This window comes from Bemisia tabaci, chromosome 7, assembly GCF_918797505.1.
Source record: "Bemisia tabaci chromosome 7, PGI_BMITA_v3".
NCBI lineage: Eukaryota > Metazoa > Arthropoda > Insecta > Hemiptera > Aleyrodidae > Bemisia > Bemisia tabaci.
This window is the reverse complement of record NC_092799.1, coordinates 48,050,687-48,063,888: the sequence shown is the minus strand read 5'-3', so window position 1 is coordinate 48,063,888 and position 13,202 is coordinate 48,050,687. Positions and strand designations below refer to the sequence as shown.

Genomic DNA, 13,202 nt, shown 5'->3' with positions numbered 1-13,202 from the left:
ACATTCTTCCGTCTCTCTTCTAATGTCTAGCTAGGTCCTGACTCTGCAAAACGGCATTCAAGAATTATTACTCCCTCAATGACTTCTTTAACATCTGAGTATGTAAAGAAAAGTAATAACTGCATGATTTGCTCTCTCTCTGTTCCTCACGGGTGCAGAAAGTTCCTAGCCTTCCCATTTTTTTGAGCTGTCCCTCCCATTTTTTCGAAATAGCCTTCCCATATTGAAAACCCTTTCTCTCCAAAATCTTCAAAGCTATGGCCTTTTAGTTTTATTGTTCCTATTCGCATTGTGTTACCTTGGTTTCTTTGTGAGAAATCCAGTGATGAAAGGTGGAGGAATAGAAGGTGAACTCAGTGGTAAAAAAAATTAAAATTTATTTCCATCAGTCTTTCCAAAATTCTTAGTTAATTCACATTAGTGAGTAGTGAAGCCTCCCAAAAACAAATGGACTTTGTACAAGTGCACTAATTGCATTATTTGCTAACAACATAAGTTGAATGAACAGCAATGTACAGAGTTTTACACGACAATTCAGTTGTTCAATTGTAATTTCAATTTTGATTTGATATTACCTACGGAGAAGTATTATTTTAGTCAGTTTAAGCTTGTTTGCTCGTATTTTTACCAATAAGAACTATGTGCAAATGAATTTGATCAAAAGGAACTATGTACATAGATTTGCATGCTACACAGTTCCTTTTGATGTAATTCATTTGTCATCAAGTCTTTCAGCATTAATACAAGCTTCTTTTTTTATCGTCTTTTCAAGAATGATAGATGATAGTTTCTGTTACATGCAGTCCCATTTTAAGCTCATTCAATTGAAGCTACTTTTCTTTTATGTAGTTCCTGTCTGCTCACTTCATTTAATCTGAGGGGACTTCTAGATGAAACAATGGTGAGACTGAGTAAACACATCTCGCTTTCAACGCTACAAATTCTTTGTCTTTTTTTTACTTTCTTGGAAGATAGTTCATCAATACATTATACTGTAAAATTTACTGCAATTCTCCTTTGCCTTTTAAAGATTTTCCTCTGACAATCTCCTGTCAAAATATGAAGTGACATCTTCTTGAAAAAATAAAATATGAGCAGAAACTTCATGACAGTGATTGAGATACAAGATTTTGGTCCAACCAAACGGTGAGAGTATGCTATTGGATACTTTTGAGGAATAATATGATTGATATGGAATATGTAAAATTTTATAACATATCAGTATTAAGAAAAATTTAGTTTCCACCTTGAACATCACATTCACTAAGGATCTGACAAAATGGCCAAACAAGACACATGTTTTCCTACTTAACCATAACTGTTGATTGATAATTTTTTATTTTCTTTATTTATTTGTTTTCATTATTTAACTACTGGCCTAGATGATTTCACTTCAGTGAAAAAGAAATGGTTTCAATGAGGGCCGTTTACGGGCCCACCTTAAATTTCCTCAACTCTAGGATTTTTTGTCATTGAGGGTAAATATTTTACGAAATCCATCATGAATTTGTCATTTTTGGTTTCTTTTCAGGTCTAATACTGGCGGAAGCTTAGGTCGTAAGGCTGACTTAGCGGGCTTGCTGTTGAATACCAAAAGAACCGCATTTTTCGCCAAAATCGGCCCTCAGGACAATGCTAAGGCCAGTAATAGACCTGAAAAGAGACCAAAGATGACCAAATCATGATACACTTTGTAAAATATAGACCCTCAAGTCCAATGAGCAAAAAATCTTGGAGTTGAGGAAATTTAGATGTGTGGGCCCAAAAATGGCCCTTACCGATACCTCTCCTTACCCTTTACCTTGTGCTTTACCTATTTTAAACTGAACGTCTTTAAATTTTTATTGTCTGTGAAAGGCTGCTGTTGAAGGTTTTTCATGTTAAAAGTGAGTCTAAGTCAAATAAAGTATTCTGTTCAATTTTTTGTTTTGTTTCTTGCCGATCTATTCCTAGTAAAAAGGGTATTGCAGCATAAATACTTATGTACCATGAATGAGTCCATGGAGTTCATAGATGAATAATGTAATGAATAAATTGATCGTGTGCACTGAGGGAAGGCTAAACAGTGATAAAAAATCAGATGCATTAAAAGTTTGGTTCGATAAAAGGTTCAAATATGCAACTGATCTAAAAAAACATTTTTTTCAGTCAGCTGCTAAAAATCATCCTCTAATACTGGAAAGGGGTTACTTTACTTGTTTAGCTGATTTTAGTTTCAAAATAGTTAAAAAACATCTTTGAAAGAGTGTTGGTCAGCTTAACTAAGAAGATGAGTTGAAAAAGCACCGTCACTGATTAAACATAAATTATTCCTGAATGAAACTTTAATGTAATGTAGATCATACCAGTAAAACAGGGTCTGAGCTAAAGCGTTTTTCAATTCATTATCTGTTCAAAATTTAACAACAACAAAAAAAAAAAAAAAAACTAAAAAAGACAAAAAAATCCTAAAATCAACTTCCAAACCGTGTAAATTTTAACTTTGAAAATAAGCATCGGTAAAATGTATAACATCTAAAACTTCCATTTGACCACAATTAATTGCATACGCTAACAGTTAGCCTAGGTTCTAAATTTTCTCTGTGGTGTCCATGACTTGATCAGAGTATCTACATTTTGGAAGAGGAATTCGGAACTTTTCCTCACTATTGGGTCAACTTTGATAGGTAAGTTAAGAGACTAATTGATTTTGGACGATTTTTAATAGCTATAAGTGTGTTTGTTGCTGGCCAAGAGTTGAAAAAATTCTACACACGTAGACTTTTTAGGAACTTGTTTCTAAAATGAGCAAACGTAAAAATTGACGGTAACGTTCTGAAATTTCTCGAGAAGATAGAGAGATTTTAATTTCATAATTTCCAATTTTGCAGGCAAGGACTTTTCTTATACCGTTTTTGGAGCAATCAGTTCAACCAAGCTACCTACATTCCAATTTTTTAACATTTTTTCCGAGCCTCTAAGGTAAATTTCTAGTCTTATACCCAGCATATAGCTCTATCATAAAAATACCTGACTTTTTTAGACTTCCCAGTTTTTCCAGACCTGTAGATACTCTGTTTCATCCACAAAATTTCGAACAGAAAATGTGTTCAGGAGTATCTAAATTCAGACCCTGCACAGAACCCTACGGTCAAATTTAAAACGATTAACAATTTAATTTAGATTTTTGGTAGTTTGGATGCAATTACTAGAGGATTGACTTTCTTGATAAGTTTCCTCCCTTCAGTCTTGTAATCAAACGAGCAGTTATGGGCTTCTGAATACCTGAAAAATGAAAATATTTCTTTATTAATTTTGCAATTAAAATGAAGTATCATCTTTTAGCTTCAAAAACTGCACGACACTAAGCACAATGCAAGCCTTGTTCTTATCTTGTTCTTTCAAAACAACTGATACTTAATCTACCCAATTACTGCATTATGACTTATTGAATTCACTAGGTCATAAAGTCTTACATTTTTCAACTTCAGCGCCAAAAAAAAAAAAAAAAAAATTAAAATCTGATTTGACTATGAGAAAAATCATTTTAAAAATATGTAGTTCCTGTATTTAAAATTCACAAAGCATATTTAAAATTCACAAAGCAATATGTATTTAAAATTCACAAAGCAATATGAAAAGCAAAATGTCTGAAACAAAGCAGAGGTTATTTTGTAAATAAGAGTTGCTAAGGAATTTTCACAAATCGTGTGCTACATTGGGCTGATTGGCCAAATACTAGAAGATGTCTCTGTGACTAATGTCGAAAAATTCTTAAAATTCAAGGGAGAACTTTAATCTTTAAGAGAAAAAAAACAATACCTATGCATGGAGCAAAGCAGAAGTCCACAGCGGCATTCATACATGTTGGAAATAGTAAGTTTCTTCCGACACTCAGAGCATCGCTGCTTGCTCTTTTTTTTCACTGGAGTGAAATCGTCACTAAATTCCGGTTCCAAAGGTGACAGCTCTTCTGGAGCAGTGGCCAATGTTTTCTGAGCAGGCACATAATCATCATTTTCCATATCAGGTATTAAGTTTTGAGAACTCAGAAAACTTAATTGCTTGTTCACTACAGAGAAGTTTTTTCTTTCTCCTGGCAGAGAAAACACGGTGCTAGCCTGATTACAACCGCTACCAACAGATTTTTTCTCTAATTTTCGCACTATCCCAATTGGTGGTTTCAGCTTGAGACCTTCACCTCTAGGTGATCTGAAAATTAGTAACAGAAATCTTTAATTGGTAAAATTTAAAACAATGGCTTTCATGACTACAGTGACTCACCTGTTCTTTCGGTGAGAATTTACGTCTGATGAGTAAACATTTGAATGTCCTGCACAGTAGAACATTTTAAGTAACTGCACAAAGCAACGTCATTGGCCACAATCAGTCCTTAATTGCCACTGGACGATCATAGCGCAATTGCTTGCGAGTTGAACATAGACAAAAGTCAACTTTCCTTCCGCGAATTCTTTTCAGTGCAGATAGCTCATCAGTGGATCATAATGGGCCTGTTGCAAACTTTTGCTAGAGCAAAAATAAGAGTTGTTTCTTATAGATAATGCCTCAAAAATCACGATGAGCGCATCGGCAAAGTCTGAAATGCACTCATAACTTCACAGTCTGCGTAAGAAATTTGCGTTTTTTTAAGCTTCCCGCTTCAAAAACGATACTACGGCACAGGTGAACATTTTGTTAGAGGAGTCGCTCCATCGTCGGCGACATTCATCATGGCCGACGCTTGCGCGCAGTTCCGCGCGTAATTCGAGGAGAGTTGAAGGTCAATCAATTCGGGCATGGAAAATATGAACGTTAACACGCCGATTGTTATCTGGTCTAATTCAGTTCAGGTGTTATCTTGTCCCATCACACGTGTTTTGGCGGATTGGCGTCGGCCATGATGAGTATTGCCGACGACGGAACGACTCCTCTTACAAAATGTTCACCTGTGCCGTAGTATCGTTTTTGAAGCGGGAAGCTCAAGAAACCGCAAATTTCTTACGCAGACTGTGAAGTTATGGGTGCATTTCAGACTTTGCCGATGCGCTCATCGTAATTTTTGAGGCATTATCTATAAGAAACAACTCTTATTTTTGCTCTAGCAAAAGTTTGCAACAGGCCCATTGGTCTCCATTTTGCAATAAAGAACTACTATTTCAGGCTCAATTTAAAGAGTGGCTTATATATAATTTGATTTTGTATGCAGACGGGTCTTTTTATAGATGAGCCAGGAATAGTAGCGCCTAATTGCAGAATGTAGTCTAATTTTTGAATGCTCAGCAACATCTTTCTATAATGAACTCAGCTAATAGGAGTTTATCCATCAAATCTCTCTAGAGAGGTGCAATACTTTTTTGATGATAAAACTGCAAGGGACGTAAGAGAATTTCCAGGGAAGTAGGATGGCAGTAGATTGGTAGAATTATAATGTGAAAAATCTTCAGGCTATCTAAGATTTTTGATTAGTTCCTATTGCATGAGGTAGGTTAGTCTTAAATTCAGACTTACCTTTGGACGCGGATTTACTTACAATTGACAAGCAAAATTTTCAATGATTTCATGATTGGTCTTAATAGTAAATGCTCATAATTTCATTTTTTTATTTTTTTTATTTTTTTTTTGGCCATCAATATTTTACTCAACTCTTAAAATCAGAAAATTATACCCAAATTATCTTGAGACTTTATGTGTGTCTATTTAAAGGAAAGAAACCTCCAATTATGCTGCACAGAAATGCTTGAATAAAAATGCAAAAATAGAGGCATTATAATGAAAATATAGGAAAATTCGCATGAAAATAAACTCTGCACCGTACAAAAGAATTTTCAAATAATTTATCTCCCCTTTTCTGTCTATCAATAAAAAGAGTCAACTCACACATCTTGAGCAATTGAGCTACTCCTCCTTTTTGGTGCACTGCAATCGGGCTCTTTCCGTTCATGCATTCCAAATAAATCAAAAGTCTTATCGTCCGTTGGTGCCAAGTTATCAATTATCGATGTCAGTGTGCTGCGACCGGAACCTGAAAATTTCACAGAGTTCAATTAGAACTTGAGATAATCAAAGGAGAACTATGGAAAAGCAGGGATTAATACTTAAACTCATCACTGGCACATTGCAGCAATCGGGAGGCTAATCTTGGGCCATGAGGTAATTACCAAGGAAGATGACACTTTTTTATTTTTATTTTAACCATGTGTGAAATTTGAGACTAATTAGACGAATTTGTGAGGTAAAAAAACTGAAAACAATTACGAGAGAAAAGTGTCCGCACTTTGGCACCCCTGGAGAAAAGTAAGAATGGCAACTTGAGCAAGTCACTTATTGGAATTCAAATAGCAAGGGCATCATAAAATCAATCGCCCAAGGATGAAAATTTTGCTTTTTAACAGTATTATTTTATTAAAAGACATATTTCCACAATTGCCTACTTCGGTTTTACACTTTTACAGTTTTTCACTCTGAGATGAGCATACATGAGAAACTTAATGGGAAAAATTTAAAGATAATTAAACAAAAACGAGAAGAGAGATTGTGGGTAGGTTTTAGAGAAATTACCCTGTGCAAGTTACACCTGTCTTCAAACTTGGAGAAAAAAGGTATAAATACGAAGGTCAAACAACCAAACCAAACGAAGAGATAGGTAACAATGAGTCAAAAGAGGATGATAATTATAACATCGTTTAGTGTACATCATACAACTGGCTATTAAATTTTATGCAAGATAAACCTTGGGATTTCTGCTCTAAAAACGCTACAGCATTTTGTTCACATATTGGAATGCTTCACAGAAATTTTGAGATGAAAATTACCTCTACTTCAATACATCAAATAGTGAAATTTGAAAAGAATGTTCCTTCACACACAAAAAAAAGAAGACTAGATGGTAACAGGCTAGTAATTTAACTGTAGCAGTAGCATTTCACCATATGCTGTCCAATGATGGACAGAAAATATGGTGAGCGAGAATCAATTGAAGAGCTCCGCAAGATTTCAACCTAAATACTTGTTTTTCGCTTGATTAACTCTTGAAATGCAGCTTGATAAAGATCGATGCTTAGTACAAAAAGGCGAACCAGTTTTCCAAGGAACCTCTCAAACCATGCACAACACTTGATATTTTGGATTGAAATAAGTCGTATCTAACCTTGAGAAACTGAGGCATGATGGCTAGGTAACATGTTTGGTCCAATGTTCGGCAAAACAGGAACTTGTGAAAATTCAATTTTTTTCCTTGGACTTGGCTCCTCGCTAGTTGTTAAAGTTGATGATAGAGGGGGCAATTTTTTTTTGGAGGGAGCCACATTTTCACTTAAGATCTGATTCATAAATGGTGAATAATTTTCATTTGAGTCTACTGCTTTCTGTTAAAAATTAACAGAAAGTATTAAAACAAAAGGACAATTGCAAGAAGAGCACAAAGAAATACAAGGATGAATTATTCCCAGATATAGAATGCTCTTCCATTCATAAAAATTTATAATTAACTCAAGACACCTATTGTTTAATTATTAATGAGTTTGTTGAATTTATAAGCTCTAGGAGTCCAAGGTTAAAATGGATGAGACAAAACAGATTCAGTCCTAAAACAATGCAGGCCAGATAACTTCTTAACCGAAAGAAGAGGGAAAAAGTATGATACAATCTTGTTTTTCATTCCAAAAATTGAAAATAAGCTTGGTCAGCTGAACTATCCTAGAAAAATAAAAGAATTAACTCAAAACTCATAACCCTACTTGAAAAAATCGTTTTACTCTTTAACTTCTTGCTAGTCCACAACTTGTGACTCGAACTTTGATACACACAAGGAAAAAAAATCATTGAGCACTCCCTCAAAGATATCATGCCTCATGAGCAAGCTGTTTGCAATAAATCTTATCCCAGAAATGATAAAATGCTAGCCTCTCAGTCTGTTCGCCTCATTTAAAAAAGTCGGCAGGCAAATGCAATGAATTAAGGTCTAAAATTAATTAGAATTTTATTTTACCTTTTTTGAATTTTTCATTTCTAAGAGTTTTGCTTTAATTAATTTAACTTTTTGAACACCTTTTGAGTCTTCGTGATGTTTTGACCTTTCACCCTTCAAAACAAGCTGCTTGCTGGAACTACTTCTAATATGGACAGAAAAAATACAATTACTCCCAAAATGGAAATGTGATTAATACATTTTATCGTTCAGTTGTGTTTGAAAGATAGCATTTATTGAAAGATTGAACTGACTCCATCATCTCAGGGGTGCACAATCTTCCAAGCTTCCACATTTTCACGTGCCCGGCTGCCAGCTTTCCATATTTTTCTCATCAGTTTTCCACAAAATGTCCCACCAATCTAAAAAAAGATGACGTTTTTCTTCGGTTTCCCTTTGATTTTCGACTTTTGGCCCCTCAAAATGTTCCCTCCTTCCATATTTTTGGGGCTTTTCCACATTTTCATCGGGCATTTTCTGCACCCCTGCATCATCTCTGTGAAAGAGTTACTGAAGGAGTTTCTCACTAAAAATATAGAAAAAACTCATGAAAAAAAGCTGTCAAAATCACTTCAAGCGGATTTTTTCTTAGAAGCAGGCAATCATCCAAGTATTGATTAAAGCCTCAAATTTTAATGATATGACGTTCATCTTTCCGTTTAAATTGGACACTTCGCAATTTTTTTCTACTTGCGACCAGACCTACAAACAGGGACCTTGTCACGCTAGAGATAATGCTTTTTGTACATAATTAAGCCTTACAAGGCTACCTACAACCAAAGAATTTGCATCTTGGAACTTCAGAACGAATATATTCTTCAATTTTTGGATTTTCGGGTCAAACTTGCACTGAAATTTTAGATTATCTTCCTCTACGTATATTTGCAAAAAGTTAAGAAAAATTTTCGCCTGAAATTAGGTCCTTTTAAACAGATTTGGTCAATTTTTCTTCTTCTTTTTTTTTTTTGTAATTGGAGTGTCCTACAGGCACTTATTCTATTGCTGTAAAATGATTCAAGAGAAGCTCCTTCAATTGCTTCACCACGTAGATGAGGGCAGTCATTTTTTTAGTAAATGCCTGCTTTCTGTGACAGTATTTAAAAATCATCATACAGAAGATCAACAGTTCAAAATTAACAATCTTGAAATTTTCTTTTGAGATATTTTTCAAATTATAATTTTTAGGAAATAAACACTAGATTTCATTTTCTTATCAGTTTATCTTAGAATATTTTCGGGCATGCACTTGCATGAATTCTTATACCATATTTTCGTAATGATACCTTGCATATTAACAGAGAAAACGCAGCAATGCATATCTTGTTTGCAGTGTTTTAAAATCTCCGCTCCGGTCTTATTTTATTGGAGGGAAATAAAAAAATATGATTTTGAATAGAATTTTCACATAGCATTCTTCAGGCAGAAGAGAAAAAGCAGAGAAGTTTACATGAAATAGTATTGAGTATATTTCCGTTTAAAAGATGAAGTGTGACAAGAAGTTTGTGACGTCGCAAACACAGACGCTCATTCCTGCAGTTGCACCATCGATATTTAATTCAAGATCAACTTGTGCACACACAAGACTTAGATCATTGTCTGTAATAGTAACTGTGGGCGAAACTTAAAAGCAGAGCGTGTACCTAAACGTTATCAGGAGAAATACATTACCATAAAACTCTTACGAACTTAACATGTTCAATTTGAAGGGGTACAATTGAAGACTTACCTAGAAGACACTGCAAGAAGAGGATCCATGGCTACTGAAGAATCTAATTTTTCTAACATTTTAAAAACTCTAACTTTTGTTCCGTCTCGAAAAACCATGATTGATAATCTAGTTCCTGGCTCAAGGCTTCCTATCTCCTTTCTGTAGAACACACAAATTAAAAAAATAAATTTTAGATGATGATGCAGTAGCTGATGATCCTAGTCAATTTCACAGGAAGAAGCAGGTCCTTGTCGTCATCATATCAGTTAACATACGCTCCACTTTGTTAGAACAGAATACTTTGAGAGAAACCATCGAGTCAGCTATAAAAATATATGGTCATAATCCACTGGACTCATCAGGAGTGTTAGTGCCTCCACGTCACTGATTATTGCCATAGATCTATCTTTCAGACTCAGACTTCATAATTCATAAAATTGTTAGGCACAGTTTGCAGTTATACTTAAGTGCTGCTATCTTAGCTAGTTGAATGTATTTTTGCAAGCTGAGTCTATCTCCATTGGGAGTTTAGAATAGACGCAAATGCAATAGTTTACGACTGGTAACATGTTTTATGTCTGGATGGATACAAAACTTGTGATTTAATAAAAAGGGAATACTCTGATAAAACAGTCATACAAATATGCAACTCACCTATTCTGCATGATCAAATCTTTTAAAAAAGTACTGCTCATGGCAGGAATAATTTTTCTAAGGGTGCTAACTGGACCACTTCTTAGAGATAAAACAAGCTGGAGGGTAGTTTGGTCCATGATAGAAAGCTTTTCCAAGGTTGATTCGTCATCTAGTTCCTTGAGGTTTAAAAGTAATTGTTGTTGTTTGACAGGAATACCTGGAAAAGTAAAAGAAAAATTAGATGAAAATTGCAGTTCACAAAGCAAAAAAAAATAAAATAAAATAAAATGAGATAGGTAAAATAAAACAAAAATATTTCTTAAAATGAAATTCGAGAGAAAAGAGACACTATAACAGAAAAACTCAAGATAGATTGAGTTACCTACATTTACCTACTAGTGCTTAGACAAGTGTTTTCCTAAAAACTGGCACACAAAGCAGGAATTTAGGTTAAAACAATTAATAGGGTTTAATGTATGTTCGGCATGTTCAGAGCTGAAAATAGCCCGATTAAAACATAACTTGATACCCTCCGTCAACACATAAAAGAATCAAATTACTTGCAACTTCTCTGTAAAAGATGATGAGGAACTTTCTCTGTTGAAGACGCAAATACCAATTTTTTTACCCTCTTTGATAGAAATAGCTCTCCTGAAAACCTTCCTCCAGAATGAGAGCCTCTTTAACCTAGAGTACCTGTATAGGGAGAGTACCGACAGATCGGTTCATGGAGGGCTTAGGACCCAAAAGTGCAGCCACCCTTCTAACCAACTTCTAACGCACAAAATTTCACTGCCAGTCTGCAGATTCCAATTCTAACCAAGATGGCCAAGAATGTACAGAAATGAGCGTTCTTCCGCGAAATTGAGTAAATTTATGCAAAAACTGAGTCAAACACGTGCTTAATAAAGGACGGTTCGTAACAATAGTATCAGTAAATCGCTCTGGATAATTGAAATTCATAGGTTGGCTGCCCTTTTGGGGCCTAACTTTATTCGCGGAGGCATCGGTGAAGGCCTGATGGACTTTCGGAGTTTCAGATCTGTCGGTACTCTCCCTATACAGGTACTCTACTTTAACCCATCGCCAGTCAAAATTTTCACATAACATGAGTCATCCTAAAAGGACTTTCCAATAGCACTTTTTGGTTGTAAGACCAGTGCTACAATAAATACATCCGCAGGGGTCAGTTCAACTTTGTGTTCCCAGGTGCACTTATCTTACGAAGTCCGTACACTCTCTGGATAGGCTCAGGCAAGCCTATGCGGCTCTGTCCCCTGAGCAGGAAGCTGGTGGCATACGGACATCCCATATACTTTAGGTCTAAGGGTATGAGTATGTGGAATCTGCACAGTGCAGGAATCTCCTCCAGTGTACGCTTAAGAACATTGATTCAACTGAAATAACGTTGTATGTCGACAAGCTATCATAACTATAATTAGCAAGTATAATGCCTACCAGAGCATTCAAAATTAGTAAATAAACAGGACCAGATCATTCAGTTATGCATATTTCAGGCATCAAGCCGTTCGGCTTGGGCTGTACAGGTTAGAGAAGCCTTTCTACATCTAGGGTTACAGTTAAAGTGAACAGGCTCACCCTATTTTTCCGCATAGGTACTTACTCCAACTTGTGGTCAGATCCAATCTAACAAACTGCAGTCATCTGATGCGTAGCATGGTCACTGTCCTAAATGGGATTTGATTTGCCTGCAGTTCGATACATCTGCATAGGGTCGAATGAGCCCACTCACTAACCGTGGCTTATGAACTAACTGCAGGTTTCACTGATACTTTTCAAGTACAGCTACTGAATTCTGCTGGTGATAATAATTGATTTCATGAGGGTGGTAAGCAATCGAAAAACTATTTGCGGTGTGGTATTTCTATTTTCTAAGAAATCTGTAGCTATGTCCTTGTGCCTACTTCGAATAAATCCATGTTCACTTTGCTTTCTGAACTCGTAACCTTACTCTTAAAGATACCTGGTAAAGCATTGCGGGTAGTGTAACTCAAATACCTACCCTTTAACTCCTCAATTTTCATTTTCACCGACAGGAGAGTCTCTGCGGGTTGGACAGTCAACTCAAAAATGGAGCCTTGAAGAGGATCGATGAAAATTTTGAATGTCTTGCTTTTGCTGGAACTCCAGGGATCTGGATGAGAGGCATTATTATCCATTCCTCTTCCTGAGAGACGAAGAAATGAAGAACTGGGAGTCAAAACGAAGACGTCAACGATAAATAAATCGGACTTCCGGGTTGAGGAAAATGAGATGCATCGGTAATTACGAGAAATTGGCAATGGCGAAGCTGCAAAACGAACCGAGATTAAAGCTTCATGTGGAAATAGAAACGAAATCACTACTACTCGATAACTGGTAGGTCGCGAACGATTCAACAAGCATACGTGGAGACGATTCAGCGCGAGGAAAGGAAGTTCAAGTTCATCGATTGAAGGCACGAAAGCTGTCAGTCCGCACATCCAATCATCCATTCAATTAAATCATTGGGCATGAGTAAAATGGCAGGAATGGCACGTACGACCCCGAGGGTTGATGGAGAGCGATTTCCCTATTCGTAAGTATCAGGAACACAAGATCGGTAATAAATTTAAAACTATCATCAGAGAACCTTGGGCACTTTAATTCCACCTATGAAAGAGGCCAAAACTTTGAAAAACCTCCACGATCACCAAAAAAGCTCAAAGACCTTCCCTAAAGTTCCACTTCACTGATAACAATGTTGTTGTTGACTTATGCGTTTCGTCATGTGATTACAGCGCATAGTTGCCAGTTTACAATGCTGAACAATTGTTGAAAAAAATATTGATAGTGCGTTTTCGGTTATGTTCTGATATGAAATATGACATGCAATTTCCAAATTATTTTATTTTTTTTGGTTTCTTATTGATG

At 35.8% G+C, this 13,202-nt stretch overlaps 1 protein-coding gene across 2 annotated transcripts; it reads right to left on the bottom strand.

The window, feature by feature from the left end:
* Window positions 1-360: 360 nt before the first annotated feature.
* On the bottom strand, window positions 361-13,051 carry LOC109039680 (uncharacterized). Of its 2 annotated transcripts, none has more exons than XM_019055278.2 (8): window positions 12,313-13,051; window positions 10,308-10,506; window positions 9,672-9,812; window positions 7,967-8,087; window positions 7,127-7,343; window positions 5,857-6,001; window positions 3,802-4,191; window positions 361-3,264 (listed from the first exon to the last, which is right to left on the bottom strand). In XM_019055278.2, the coding sequence occupies exons 1-8, from the start codon at window positions 12,782-12,784 to the stop codon at window positions 3,159-3,161; spliced, it is 1,791 nt and encodes a 596-aa protein (XP_018910823.2). In that variant the 5' UTR covers window positions 12,785-13,051; the 3' UTR covers window positions 361-3,158. The 2 variants fall into 2 exon arrangements, with proteins under 2 accessions (XP_018910823.2, XP_018910822.2); XM_019055277.2 differs by having other exon boundaries at window positions 7,967-8,090; window positions 12,313-13,050.
* Between the last annotated feature and the right edge of the window lie 151 nt (window positions 13,052-13,202).